Source organism: Aquila chrysaetos, chromosome 6, assembly GCF_900496995.4.
Source record: "Aquila chrysaetos chrysaetos chromosome 6, bAquChr1.4, whole genome shotgun sequence".
Lineage (NCBI taxonomy): Eukaryota > Metazoa > Chordata > Aves > Accipitriformes > Accipitridae > Aquila > Aquila chrysaetos.
This window is the reverse complement of record NC_044009.1, coordinates 24,532,345-24,547,688: the sequence shown is the minus strand read 5'-3', so window position 1 is coordinate 24,547,688 and position 15,344 is coordinate 24,532,345. Positions and strand designations below refer to the sequence as shown.

The window sequence follows — 15,344 nt, the reverse complement described above, 5'->3', positions numbered from 1 at the left end:
AATTACAATTTATGGCCACAGATAACATACTCAGAAGTAAACAATTTTTGTCTGATTAAAACAAGCAGGTGATAGGAATGTAGGAACCATGATCTGATCCTTTTCCTGTTTTACACAGGCCGGCCCTCCTGCAATCAGACTTTTGCCCTTGCAGGATCCCATCTATAACCTGCAGCTTATAGATGAAAACAAAGATATGAGGCAAGAGTGATGTCTACATCAAGGTATTTATGGACAAGATAAGGAAATACCAATGAAGGTATTCTTTAAAATCTGATCAGTATGAATCTGAGAAAAGTAAGTTTTGTTGAACAAATAGATTAAATTATTCCTGGTCTTCACGGAGAAAAAATAGCAGAAAAGCCCAAACCAAACCCCCCAAAAGATTTAACACTTCAGTTTAGTGACTTTCAACTTGTTGACCCACCCCTAAAAAAGCAATGTGTGAACTGCTTCTAAAGGGTCCATAAAAGGTAAAAAAGAAAAAGCAAATTCATATATGCTCCTTAATGATCTCCATATGTGTAGTTTCCCAAGGGATCCACACCCATAAGGATTCACAAATCAGAAAAGGCTGAAAAGTACTGCTACTTATTATTGTCTAAATAATTTCATTATTACATTAAGTTGTAAGCAATAAATCTAGATGAGGCAAGCTGAAAACCAGCAACGTGTGGAGTCCTTGTTAGAACACACTGGAATACTGTAAATTCATACTGAGAGATGTACTTCTAAAAATAAAATTATATAATTAGGGCTCAGTAAAGCTTCCCTTAAAGTCAAGAGCACTATTCCCATAATTAAAACTAAGCACTTTTTAAATATTTTGTTTATAACAAGACTGAGATCAGTTACAACAGCACTTTTAGTATAACAGAAGAAAAAAAAATAAACAGACAAAACAAACACAAGGGAATTTTTGTCCCCCTTATTTGAATAAAATGACAGTTTTACTCAATGTGAATGCTTCCCTTATATTGTTCAGATTGCCACCTTGTGCTTGTGCTGATGTGAGGAGGTAAAACTGGCTAGTCTGTTTTCATCGTGAAAAACAAAGACAAAGCAAAAAAACAGAAAAGGTGAATAAACCTACAAAAAGGTAATAAGCTTGCTAACATTCTCTGAGTTTTAGGCTATTAAGGGGTTTGCTTGTTCATTTAACTCTAACAGAATCATTTTTATATGGCAGAGTATAAAGCTTTGGCTCTGACCATACAGTATCACTGAAAGCCAACTGCATCTTATGCAGGCATCACCCTCTGGACACAAACCCACAGATGCCAGGCTACAACATAATGAAAATACCGATCACATGCACTTGCAGACTCCAGTACACATTGACTTGGCTCTATCAACTCGGTCTTCCAGCATAACGGAGGCCGATACACTTTGGACTAAAAGGAACAAGAAGAAACTGGGAAGAGCACTTAAGTCTTCTCTGGGTAGAGAGGACTACACGCAGGCAGTTTTGGCTAGGCATAATTTATCAGCACCAACTCAATCTTGGCCTTGTCAGGCTCTAGTTAGTCCCACGCGGAGCCAGGCAGGCACACACTCCAAATCCACTTCCCCATCCTTCAGGTTCCAGGATGGCTTTTTAGTTGGCCCTGGCCCAAACTGGCTCTGACTTTATGCGGTGCTGCAGAGCCTGGTGCAGACATTAACCGACTCTGCTGGAACCAGTCTATAACCAGCTGAGTTAAGGCAATAAACTCTTTGGATCAGATGTAATGCCAGGGAAGGCATTAGCAGTTCATGCTCCATGGAAGACAGATCACTGGGAAGACTGGAATAGCACCTGCAAGTAGCACAGTTCTTTTCACATGGCTCTGAGCATGCAACCCTTTAGGATCAAGCTGGTTCTATAAGAGCCAAATCTATGTGCCTGTCTTAGTGGCTCAGTTTGTCACTTCTATAACCTGCCTGTGAGTTCTGTTCAGCAGACAGTATCACATCAAGTATCTAATATAGTTTTTCCCCCCTTCCTTTCTCAGTGCCAAAGGCACTTATTCTGTGCAGGTGAGGTCGAGTGCAGCCAGCACATACGGTAAGAGTGGTGGTTGATATCCATTAAACCTATGGTAACATGAAGCACACATAAGGTGACGGGCTCTAAAGGCTTCAGCTGGACAGTTTCCCACATCACTGAGAGGGCACGAATCCAGACAGTGAGGTTTTCCACCTATAACTGCATTCTGCTTCCCAGTACGTCCCAGACTGGCATCGAGTTCTGTCACTTAAAGGAAGATCCAAGTAAACTAGAGAGCATCTTGCATATTAACAAAATATTTAAAGATTCTTTTGAAAGAGGAGAATTAGAGATAAAATGGTGTTTAACCCTGCTAAATTGTAATAACCCTATACTTAAAAATTAAGTTGAACTTCATTATCTCTGTATGCATTCGGATAAGAAAGGATTAGGAGACATTTATTCAGAGGAAATACAGATCCAGAACCCATGTCTGTATCATCCCGTATATATTCTTTAAAAAAACAAGATAGTGAACAGAGAAACTAGACTTCAAATAAGGCAATGAAGTCATGCACTATTAATAGATTTAATTTGTAGAATGTTAATGGTTAATAAGAAATCTAATAATATGGCAGCATATTAAACATCTTTGTGGCTGGTAGCATTTCATTTGTCTGGGGTCAAGTAATCATTTTTTTTAATTATCTGTGGACAGACTATGAAGGTTTTGGCATACAATGCATGCATCCTGTTAAGACATTTTATTTTTATAATCTTTAAAAGTATATAAAAAGATAGCTGTCAGAGCATCATAAAGTCTGCTTCTGATCTTGTACAGTTACATGTCTAAAACTGTGACAAAATGACCATCTGACAGTAATTTTGTACACAGAAAATTAAAAGCTACGAGTGAAGAACTCAAACGTAGCAAACATCTTTATTTCGAACGGAGTGTGAAAAAAGTCTCCTAAGAAACAGATACAGGTTTGCCTGCCAAAAAAAAAAAAGTTTAGAGCAGGCACAGTCTTATCACTAGCATTCATTAAATTTTATTGTTAAAATTAAACTCTGCCCTGAGAAGCAGTCTTTTAAAATATTCTTTCAAACTATCACATCCTCTCATTTGAAATTAAAAGTTTATTTTCTCCTTCAGACACCTGCTGTCCTCTTCAAGTACTGTAATGTGACACTCGACATGCAACTGAATTATTCTAATATAACATACACCAGATGTCATGACCACACTTCACTTTAACTTGAGAAAAATAAAAAAGAACAAAGTGTGAACTCAATTCAAGGTGTAAAGAAAAATCTCAAATTCCATGGAAACATATGAGACCTAAAAAAGTGGCATTAAGTACTATTATTTCTATTGTTTTTAAGTATGACTCCAGTAAACAGCAACTCCGGCTCAGTCAGCACTTGCATCTGAAATTACAGCATACCATTTGCGCTAACAATTTCCATGATCATTTCTGCAAGCTTACTTCCAAAGAGCCTCAACTGTACAGTAGCAAAGAAACAGTCACCGACTGTCAAATTACAGCTTAAAGTTATTCATCTTGTGCCATTTGAGCATTTGCCCTACAGCTTTTGACAAACATTCATGTTTTTTTCTCACTTCATCAGTCTCCTCAACTGAAATGGCAGGTGAAGTGCAAGTTAATTTAGAGCACAGTCCAACTGTTGTTTCAGACAAGAGAGGGAGCTGTGAGCTGAGAAGGAAGTTATATGTAGGGCACAGTGGGAACACTGCTAATAATGCAAAAGGTTAGTGAATGGCAGCTAATAATGTGAAAGGTCAGTGAATAGTGGTTTCATTCTTTTTTGGCACATTTTGTTTATATTTTAGGTTAAAAAAATAGTTTCTAACAGAACAAGCCTCAGATAGTTAACACACACACATTAATTAAATACTATGTTACTGGCAAAACCTGCAACGACTCTGAAAAATTAAAGTCATATATACCTGGCAGCCAAGATTAGACAAATTCTGCTATCTCAGCCCAAGCAACACCAATGAGACTGGTGTTCAGGCAGTCTTAAAGAGCAAGGAAGAATGTTCTTGTGGTTACAGTATGGGCTGTGATTCAGGAAATCTGGTTTGAATTCCCAGCTCTCCAGCAACCTCAAGTACTATCTCTTGCAAGTCATTGAATACCTGGGCACCTTGGGCATCTTCATTTGGGCAGGGAGGGGGAGAGGAAGGGGGGAAGCAAAGAAGAAAGGGAGTGGACAGCACTTTCCCAGCTGGCTCATCTGTTATCAAGTAATATTTATTTTATTCCAGTAATACAACTCTACAGATCAGTACCAAATCACAAACATTGAATTGTAATTCTGGATTCGTCCCTATGTGTCACTGCTCCCTATGGCCAGAAGGTATGCATTTTCAACCATTTGTCCTGAAAAAGCAGATGGAAGTGTGCTTTTGGCACAGCTGGCCAAACAAGCAGGCCTTTTTGAGAGCATGTATTGTGAGTGACAAAGCAAATTCATTAGAACAGCAGGTATTGTATAGCAGGTTTGATCCACAGTTTATAGTGAATTTGAGAAAAGCAATGGACTCTCCCAAAAACTTCCTTGGGAGTAGTTACTGCCCCCTTTCTAAGTACTTGACTCCCACAGAAAATAAAATAAAAGTTTACTGGTCTTAAAACAAAACCCTCAAAGGAACATCCTGGAATTCAATCGACTCAGGCCAGTTCGTCCCTCATCCTGAAACCAAGCAGCACCTTAAAAGAAAACTCACGCCTATGTTCCAGCCGCTTCCCTCTTTGCAGATGGGTAACCACAACTCACCTACGGTCCTCAGATTTGGGGATGGGGTTGGTGCAGCGTTGGCTGTTATACTTGGCCACATATTCACATTGCTTGAAGGGGGCAGTCTTGTCCTCCAGAACGTGTCTGATACAGAAGGCGTAGCCGTTAAGTCGCCTCTGCTTGCACAGTTTGGGGCTATATGAGCACAAGGGCTTATTGTCAACCTCAGAGAAGTGTATGTGTTTGCCTTCATACATCACGTGACTCTATTCCTTGTGAACATCAGCTGAAAGAACCAAAATATTAAGACAAATCACATAAGGAAAAAAAAATGCATTCAGTTCTAGACTATGTGTTTCATTTCAGCAGGAAAGAGGGACCCAAAACAATACCTGATTTTAAATCTTCTGTACCATATCAATCTTAAGAGAGAGCCCCAAGGACACCACTATCCTGGAATGATGATGAATCAAGATGAAGCAGATTGTCTAAGGAAAATATCAAAAAGGTCAGTCAGAATAAAATAGGTATTATTACTGCTTAATAAGTAAAGTGGCCAGATGTAGCCACTAAACCTGTGGTTCAGCTAGCATCCAATAAGCCAAATCCACTAGCACAATAGTTTTCAATCAGTAGTCACAGATCTTTGGAAACCATGAAAGGAAATTATTGGGGGAAAAAAAATTCTACTGCCACTGCACTTAAACAAAATTCCACTCATCTACCAGAAAGTCATTAGGTGCTACAAGTTGAAAAAGGTTAAGCATCAGATTAGATCACCTGCTTTCAGGAACCAAGTTGAATGATGATTAACCTATTTGATTGCAGAGGTTTTACTTCAAGTATCTTTGCTTACAAAAACGTTGGTGACTATCCTTGCTCTGCAAAATTTTAATTCCATCAGGCAGTGCAAGAAAGTGGTTATTTTTTAAAAAAAAAGCTTTCTTTACCACACCTGACAAGCAGTCTTCAGATCTTGCAGTTGCTCACAGCTTCTGCAAGCATCAATATGCAGTCCCTCCTGAGGTCATCATGGTTCTTCAGAGCTTTTCCTACCTTACTGTACTTATTTTAGGTAAATGTGGGCATTAATAATATCAGAGGCAGTACTCCCATTGATGCCAGGAGGGCTGAAATGTCATTTCAGCAAGAGGCTGGGTTTTTTTCCCCGCTAAAATAGACTCCTACAGTGCAAATCCATGCAATCATAAGGTACTTCTTCATTTCCCAACACCAGGGAGTCTTTGGCAATCACCTTAAAAAAAAAACAAACAAACAAAAATGCCCCAACCAAACAAAAAATAAACAAACAAACAAACCCCACCCCAAGTAGCTTCAAATAAAATTAACAGTACACATATTCTGCAGCTACTCTGCTACACTCAGCTTAGCCTGCAAAAGGCAGCTTTTCTTCAGAAAGGCTATCCTGAAACACTGAAATAAACTCTTTTGAACATGGTATATTCAGTACTCAGTTCAGTTTCATACGTGTTATATGCCAAGCAGAGGAATGTACACAGAGGTGATATTCAGGATATATGTAATAAATTAGAGGCATGTGACAAATGTACAGATTACCACCTCAATGAACTTGTTCCCAAGGCCCGAAAAGGCAAGAACATGATTGCAAGGAGGGAGCCTACATAGACTTTGCAGGAAAGATGCATTTTCCTCTTGTGAAGGTACAAGCCTTCACCTCCTGCTGTGTAAAAGCACCTTGAGAAAAATGACAAGCACTATGGCACTGGGGGATTTAGAAAAGAAACTTTAAGTCACTAGGGCAAAACAAAACACCCTATCACACCTCTAACAGTAAACTGCATAAACCAGGCCTTTCTTTAGCATATATCTAGCTGTAGAAGCAGAAGCACAGAAGACTACTAAAAATTTAAACACTTAAAATTCATGAAACAGTTGTATATGCACATGTGCAGCATACACAGCATACAGAATGGAGACACATGCTACAAAACATAACTAGCACAAGTGACCTCATTAATCATTTGACAATATTAAGGATAATTTTGTATTTCCTCTTTATACACATAGTTCCCCTTCCATGCACGCATGCAAGCACACACCCCCAGGGGCAGGGGCCTCGTACTTTGTTTACACCTGACAGCCACAACACAAGCACGGACATCTAATCCAGTTCCAATCACCTTTCCCAACTTCTCTCAATGCATGGAAACACATGAAAGTACAGAGCACATACTACATACATATATATATATTTGAAACTAATCGTTGGAGTATGAACCTTCACAATGTATCAGTCTTAAGAACAAAAAAGTTCATTGTTGGCTGTGCCCTTCAAAAACACAGAATGGGAAGAGAGAACTATCTCTTCTTTAGTATGCTGAGAACCAAATAAACCTTTCAGACACCTCTGCTAAGGCAGATACTGACATACACTTCAGTATTATCCAGCAAAAGCATGAAAGAAAAACATAAATCCCATGGTGACATGCCCAATATGGGAGTTGTGATCTGAGTTTGGGTCCCATATGTTTGAGAGACAGCCTCCTCCATTACTATGGCAGCAAAGACTCAAATGAGTCTTAACTAATTGCATCTCATACACACAAAGAAGCTGACAGAAAGCCTTTTCCTCTGGAGATTGCTTCTCTCAACAGTTAACCACAGTTTGTATTTGGTGGCATACTGGACAGGATGAAAAACTTGAAAGAACAAGTGCATCTTGCAGTTGGGGTGACTCACATGCTGCTCTCTATTTCTTTCTGTTTTACTTACCACCTTCTTCTAAGCTACTACTATCATGCTTTGCAGAGTTTTTGATGGATCAATGACCTTCTCATTTGCACAACCCAGCAACATTTCTTTTCTGAAGGTTATCAAGCAACACACCAAAGAAAAAGAGTTCCTCAGAATGGTTCCAAAGTAAACAGTGAGAAATACATATCTGGTGTGCCTCTGTTAAGCTTCTGTAAAGAAATTGTTCCACAGTTCCCAGCCACTATAATCCTGGATTTATTCTTGTGCCCCCAGTCTTATTTTTGGATTTAACTCATAATTAAGTCTTATTTTTGCATTTAACTTGACCGTGTCAAGGCAGGCATAGTACTTTACTTCTCACTTGTCTGAAAGATACAGGACACAAGTACAATGCCATATGAAACATTTAAGGAAAAATACTGACAATAACCCTTACGGAAACCAATGAGCTTGAACATGAATTTTTGGATCTATATATACACTAAGAGAAGCTCGTGCAAATATAACCATGTTAAAAATCCTGATAGGAATCAATTAGTGCAACTACAGTGCAACGAACAAAGAGAAAGCTAATATACCTAGCAGCCAATGTTATAAAAAAAAAAAACCAACCCTACAGCAGCTCTCTCAAACTTGCAATTATATCTTTATTGGTAGATTCCTACACAGACTCCCTGAAAGACAGTGGCACTATGTGGATATACTGCCAAGATCAGAGACTGAAGTTGTACTTAATCTAAAAAGAGGGTTGTTTTTTTTTTTTTTTACTTCCATAGCATACCAGATATATATATGGAGAGAGAGACATGAAAATAATGAAGACTTTTAAATCTATTGATTTTGATTTAATCTGATGCAGTATTTTATTTTGAACAAAATATACAGGAGTTCTTACCAGAGCTTTTTGCTGCTACATAAAAAGTAGCACAAGCATGGAATAGGCACATGTAGCTTAACTGAAGAGAACTGAAACTACAGTTAGCTAAATAGTGGGTGGGGGAGAAATTATTTTTGTCCCACAGGATTCAGTAAGAGATGACGGAAACATGGACTTCCCCTGGAAAAATCAAATGCTTAAGCAGCTGTACTTCACTGCAAAAATATCAGGGTACAAAACTTTCTGGAAGCTGTTTTGGGTTTTGCATTTATACTCTACGTTGAAGCTGTAGAAAGGTTCAACAGAAGCATAATTTATGCTTGCATATGCTCAGACTAGCTTTAGCCACAACCCATGAACCAGAGACTGCTTCTTGAGGAACCTAGATTTTCCTTAAACAACTGCTTCTAAATAAAAGATTTTGAGCTAGTCAGAAGCAACGGGGCAAAGAACAGAGGAGAATCCAAAAATATGTGCCATTGCCAAATGATGTAAGACATTACTGAGGTTTAAAAAAATCATGCTAGGGGATAAGGTGAATATAGAACAGTCATATACCATATCACACAATATTAAAGCTAGGGGTACTTGATGAAGCTAGTAAGAGTTTGACTCAAAACATATTTAAGTAGTACTTCTTCATTTTTACTACTCACAGGTAGCAAACTGCTGGAACTTGCTGTCAAAGAGACTATGGAAGCAGACAGTATCATCAGCTTCAAAAAGACAATAGAAAAGTTCATAGACAGTGGGGACATAAATGATGTACCTGCTAGCATGCCTCATGTAACAAACAGGGATAGTGGAGGAGTAAGAGAAGAAAACACTAAAAAGTGGCTGGGCTTTCAGGCTTTTCCTAAATAGCATCACTTACTCCTACTGCCCAAGACAGAACACTAGGTTGGATCGACCCCTGATCTGACCCAGCAGGGTACTTCTTGCATTCTTATGAGGTTATCACTAACATTTGTAATTTGATAACACATTCATTTCTTCCCTTCTCCAATTTTTTATTCCTGAGCAGTTGACTGGAAGAAAATCTCCTCCCTCTGGCGAAAGCCCTATCTGGACATGTGAAGAACAACAAACTTGGCTTCACAGCAAGGTTTTATAGCCAGGACAGGCAGGACGCAGAGCAAAGCCACACTCTGGGACATCACCACTTAAAGCAGAGCTACTTGTCCTGCTGAGTGCAGCCACTGGTGGTCCATAAGACAACAGAAGGTGGTTTGCAAAGTGACTGTAAAAAGAGAAATGAAAGACTTAAATACACACAGGCACATACCTGCGCAACTGCCAGTACCTGCTGTCAGGCATAGGAAGAAGCCAGCTCCCAACTGCTTTTAGTACTGGCAAGCAGGCATAATCAGTTCCCTTGCAGCGCACATCAGCTCCAAAACAACAAAGCCGTAGCTCTGCACTCCACGTGCCCTCTCCCAAAAGAGTTAGAGAGTCCTTCAGAGAGGCTGGGAAACAGTGCAGCAGCGAACTTGGGGAGGCAATCTTTGCTAGACCATACTGAGTATCAGCATTATGTCATACAGAAATTTGGTACCTGACATCATCTGTAGTCTACAGAGAAGTTAATGGCCTACTCACTATTAGAAAGCCCAAAGCATTATAGCCCCAAAACTTAATTGGTAATTTTGAGAAAACACCGTGCTGAAAATATTAGAATATTTTAAATTATGTGGGTTGGATACATTCTTAAACATATGCTCAGAACTTGACATTCAACGTACATAAGACCCTTTTAGGCAATGGAATCCCCAAATGTATTGTAAATTGCAAGGCAATTATATATCAGTGGTTAAAAGATGTATAATTAAGAGGACTGAGCTCAGAGCTTCACACATTGCATCCAAACAAAAGCCACGATTAAAGAGGTCTTAACTGTGTTGTTTTGCATTTGCTAATACCAGCGCAGACTTTATGTTAAATTGCTCAGTGTGTTCATGATATCTCACAGACAAGGTACAATCATCTATATATGCTTCCAAAACCATCAGCGTGGGGTCAGAAATGGAACATGGATCTCCAAGAACCTCAGCTTTTCCACAAACACACATAGCATAACTAGTAGTTTTGTTGATTCCTCGACTTGACCAAGAAAGAACAATTCCCTCCTTTGCCACTGTCTGACCCTTTTGCTGAGTCTAACAGTAAATACATAGATTTTAAGATGTTTGGGCAACGTGGAATTTCATCCACTCAGAGATGAACAGAGACAATAAAAATCATTGCAAAAAGACACACATTTAAAGCTACCTTACAGTAAAACCTTTCAGTCAGTATTAGTAAAAACTATATTATTAGAGAGAAAGCAAAAACATTCCTTTTTTCTATTACATATTAAGACTTCAGGCAACTAGTACCTCTTCTGTGAAGTGCTCTGTTCTATCAAGAGAAGCTGCACCACATCTAATTGTGGTCAACATCAACACCACAAAGTTGTAACTTCTGTCCCCGTTCTGTGATCTAACCATAACTTTGGTTTAGTTCTGGTCATTTAACAGCTCAATTCTCTACTACACTCAGCTACCAAACCAAGCCTGCTATAATTCTGGGAACAAGAGTCTTTTTGTTAGTAAAAGCATCCAAATTGAGACAGAAAACACTGGGAAGCAACCAAAGTCAACTACGAGAGTTCCTGTAGGGAACACTTTTATTAACTAGAGTACAATCCTTACTCAAGAAGAGCCCCGCACAAGTCAAGGTACCGCACACACATGCAAGTACCCTGACAGATCAAGGCACTTAACATGTTAAGATCTTACTAGACATTTTGAGTTACCACCTGGAATCATATTTTGGACTACTTTTTTTCATATGTTAAAATCTACCTAGGAAGACAGAAGCAGCAACGTTGTCCTCATTCTGCCTTTTTAGAAAGCTTATTACTTCAACTCTGCAAAAAGGCAGTTTATATTGCATAAGGATGTCCGATACATTAACAGAAAAGCAGCAGTATATTTTAGGCAATACTGGTAATATAGATTATGCTTCAGAATATAATGCAATAAATATAGAATTAAATTTATGTATTATTCCTAATAATAATAATGGCTAAAGAACTTAGAAGACTTGTAAAAAGTTTCAGTCAACAGCAGAAAACATAACTAAGAGGAGGGAAAACAACTCTTTTTGTTCCAAAACTGAACAGGTTCTACTTTTTGTTTTCCCACACAAAATGAACTTAAGCAGGAATTTTAATTTCAGCTGATTCACTCATCTGATAAATAGTGCCTTAAAGAAAACATGACAAAGACAGCCCAAAGCCTAAAAAAACCCAAACATTTAAGACTCTTGGAATTTCAGAAACTTCAAAGGACTTCTAGAGAGAAAAGATGTTAAGTAGGAAGATTCATAACTGTCGCTAAGTGCACACTCCTGTAGATTTCAATAAAATAATTTCCTAAACATGGCTATTCCTGACCTAAGGTTCAAGATGGGCTCCGTATCTTTGGAAGTCTTTTGAACAAGGATTTCTCTATTTGAGCAGAAGGTCTCAGGCCCCAGTCCTGCAATCACATCCTCACAGGCATATTCTCATGCTTGCACAGAAGCCCACTTATTTCAATGTGGCTATAAACAGGCCCAGGTTTTGCCAGGGCGAGCAGGGCTGCAGAAAGGCGGCCTTCAGATGCAACAATAAATGGAACATTTAGGCCATCACAACGTCGCAGAAATGCACTTTAAAACATTATCTCAAAATATCAAAACCATGATCCTGAGAGAAAGCAGATACTAAACATACCACAGCATATCTTGCATCTGTACTTTAAGCAAAAAAAAAAAAAAAAAAAAAAAAGGCTGTAAGTCCAAGCCTTTTATTTATTCCAGTAACAGATAACCTGCACTTGCATATGCGGTTAAACAAAATGCCTTAGTCTTATTTTTAGTCCCAATACCGCAAAGACAAACAAGCTTATTTTCACACAACACAGGAATATCGTTCTTGCTTCAGTAGGAATACTCAATAAAATAAAACAGCAGAGCTCCTCACAGAGCAGCCTTTTAGCAGGTATAAGCTATCAAAGTTCAATATGGTATTACAATAAATTTGTACCTCCTGAGGATTTACCGTACTGTGAGAACACTGTACATGCAACTCTGTAGGACCAGGCCCTACATACAAATTCATTCACTCACCATAAAAATATTGAAACATCAAAATAACTCCCACTAAGTAAATTTCAGGTTGCTTTCTGTAAATAATTTAGCTTTACAATTAATAAAACTTGTCTGATGTACATATATATTACAAACAAATCACATAAGAGGCTGAAGATGGCTGCAAAAATGTTACCAGGTTATAAGTGACAGCTTCATAAAAAAACACGAGCGCTCCAGTGCAGCAGTCAGCAGCGGTACCTGGTGGGTACAGCCTTAGCGTGCAACACTGCCAGTACAGGGGTGCCCATAGGAGAGGGCACTCAACTACAGGGGAATGATGTGTTGCCCTAAATTTGCCAGTTTTCTTTTTAAGTCTACCAATCCTCAAAAATTGAGAACAGCCTTAAAATAAATCGTATGTTGTTAAGTAACAAAGTTAGAACTAACTATAGATCTACGTATTTTAATCAGATAGTAGAATATAAGGCTTTAAGGTAAGCGCTACTGTCGTTTCCAAAATTCATTTGAGGTTACCTGTACAAAGCCATTAGCATTTTGAGCTAAAAGACATACTAAGGAACGTTCGATCAAAACTAGACGCCTCCCACATTAGAGAGAAACCAGAGAGCTATTTCACCTGTGCGGGGTGAAGCACGTTGGTGGGTTTTCCAGTGGGCTCACTTCACAACTACCAGACGTTCTTTTCCCTGCAAAAAAGGATCCTTTCGTTTTCAGGCCTGGGGTGCAGCGGCACCTCACAGGGACCCCCCCACCCCAGCCGGACCCCGACCCGTGGGCACAGCTAGGCTCCCCCAGCGGGGGACACGAGAGGGACCAGGGCCCAAGCCCAGGCACGGCCCTTGCTGCGTAGGGGCCGCTGAGGCAATCCCTTCCCCCGGCCGCGGGGCCAGCGGGCTGCAGCCCCCGTCCCGCCGACGCCAGCCGGCCCTGGGGCGGTGGGGGTGGCCGAGGGACCCCGGCCCAGGCGCTGGCCCCGGCGGGGCCGAGGTGGCTGCCGGCCCCAGCACGTGGCGGGGCGCGAAGGCGAGGCCAAGGCAGCCCCCCGCTCCGGACCCTCACTCCCACCTTCGGGGGCCGGGCCGGGGCCCCCGTGTGCCGGCGCCTTACGGGGGGGGGGGGGGGGGGGGGCACTCTGACAGCCTCCACACACCCCCAAAGCCGCCCCCCCCCCCCCCAAAAAAAAAAAAGTTGTGAGGCGAATCAGCCCGCCGCCGGCCCGGTCGAGAGGGGACTCCGGCGGGGGGGGGGGGGGGGGAAGGGACGGGCGGGGGGGCCGCGGCCGCGTCCCGGGGCGCCCCTCGCCCCGACGGCCCCGTCCCCGCGGACGCGGGGCAGGCGGCGGCGGCAGCGAGGGGGGGGGAAGCACCCTAAAAACGCCGCGAAACTTTCCAGGCCGCGGCCGGCGCGGCCCCGCACGCCCCGCGGGACCGGCACCGCCTCCGCGGCCCCGGACCGGGCTGGGGGCATTCCCCCCCCCCCCCCCCCCCGCCCCCGCCGCTCATTAAAAGTCATTTCGGCAAATTAATGCCGCCCCCAGCCCCCCCCGTCCCGCGGCCCCCCCCGTCCCGCTGCTCCGCGCGGGGCTGGGGGGGGTGCGGGGAAGCGCCCCGGCCGAGGCACCCCCGCCGCCTCCCCCCAGCCGCCAAGCTCCGGCGGCAGCGGGGTTCAGCCCGCTTTGGGCCCGGGGCCCGGCACGGGGGGCCCGGCGGGGCGGGGAGCGGAGCTGCCGGGCCGCGCCGCGCCGCGCTGAGGCCTAGCGCCCCCCCCCGCCCCCGTTCTCCCCCGCCGCCCTTCACCTCCCGGGCAAAGGCGCCGCGGCGCCGCGCCCCGACCCTCCCGCTGGGCTCCGGCGACCGTCTCACCCCCCCCTTCGGCGTTCCTCTCGGCGCCCGAAAGCCTCAAAACCCCCCCCGGCTCCCCTCACCCCCTGCTGCGGCCTACACCGCCCCGGCCGATCCGCGGCCTCGCGTAGCCCGCCTCCCCGCCCGCCCTGCACCCTTCGCACCGCCTGCCGCGCTACGCGAGCCCGGGGATGCAGGCCGGGCCTGGCTTACCTTTCCAGCTGCTTTTTTTTTTCTCCTCTCTCTCCTCTCCCCCCTTTCCCTCTGTTGGGCTGACAGATCAGAGTTTCCTCCCCAGCAGAGGGACTGGGAATGGGCTCGGGCTCTGTGCTGAGGAGCTGCTGCCCCCCTGGCTCTGAGAAGATCCTGCTTTTTGTGGGGAGGAAGCTTTGGGGGCTCTTTATTATTTTAAAACTACAAAGTGCTCAGAGGGTAGGTGATTATTAAGGGGAATCCCTGAATATATTCTCCAGCAAAGAAGGCAGGGCTGCTGGGGCTGCTCAAGAAGAGAGCCAGCAGCCTCCTACAGCACCACTACAGGCACTGAGAGGACATAACATCAGAGAGCGGCTCCTCTGCCCTCCAAAACAACAACTTTCCTACCATCTTGGAGGTAGTAGAGAGGGAGAGAGGGAGGGGGAAAAAAAGTACAGAAGGTTTTTATAAAGTGTCAATTTGGGGGAGGGAGCCACATGGCCAAAACCAAATTTTTTATCATTTATGTGACTTTTTATTTTAAATAAAGATAAAATACAAAGGCATGTGGCTGAAGAAATAATTTTCTTTATAACCTGTTAAGATCAGCTTTCTGGAAAAAAAAATTAAAAGGAGGTACGGTAAAAAATATATTTTTAGTAACTTCGTTTTTCTTTAAAAATTAAAAATTCGTGGTTTTCTCCTGTAATTTATGAAGTTGATAACTTTTTTGTCGTTGTGTGGTAGTTCTAAAATTAATGTGTAACTGTGAAAGTTAGTGTCACTTATTTTTTTGGTACTTGTACTCTCAGTAGAACAGCTG

At 42.5% G+C, this 15,344-nt stretch overlaps 1 protein-coding gene across 2 annotated transcripts in view; it reads right to left on the bottom strand.

Annotated features, from left to right (window-relative positions):
- The window catches only part of INO80D (INO80 complex subunit D), a 44,466-nt gene extending 29,482 nt beyond the window's left edge, over nt 1-14,984 (bottom strand). The window contains exons 1-4 of one of the 2 annotated variants that reach the window (XM_030018073.2): nt 14,540-14,984; nt 13,102-13,171; nt 5,128-5,223; nt 4,775-5,021 (exon numbers count right to left, since the gene is read on the bottom strand). In XM_030018073.2, coding sequence (XP_029873933.1) covers nt 4,775-4,992 — 218 coding nt within the window. In that variant the 5' untranslated portion in view covers nt 4,993-5,021; nt 5,128-5,223; nt 13,102-13,171; nt 14,540-14,984. Of the gene's footprint in view, nt 1-4,774; nt 5,022-5,127; nt 5,224-13,101; nt 13,658-14,539 lie in introns of those variants that run through there. The other variant, XM_030018074.2, reaches the window with a different exon arrangement.
- Nucleotides 14,985-15,344: the final 360 nt, after the last annotated feature.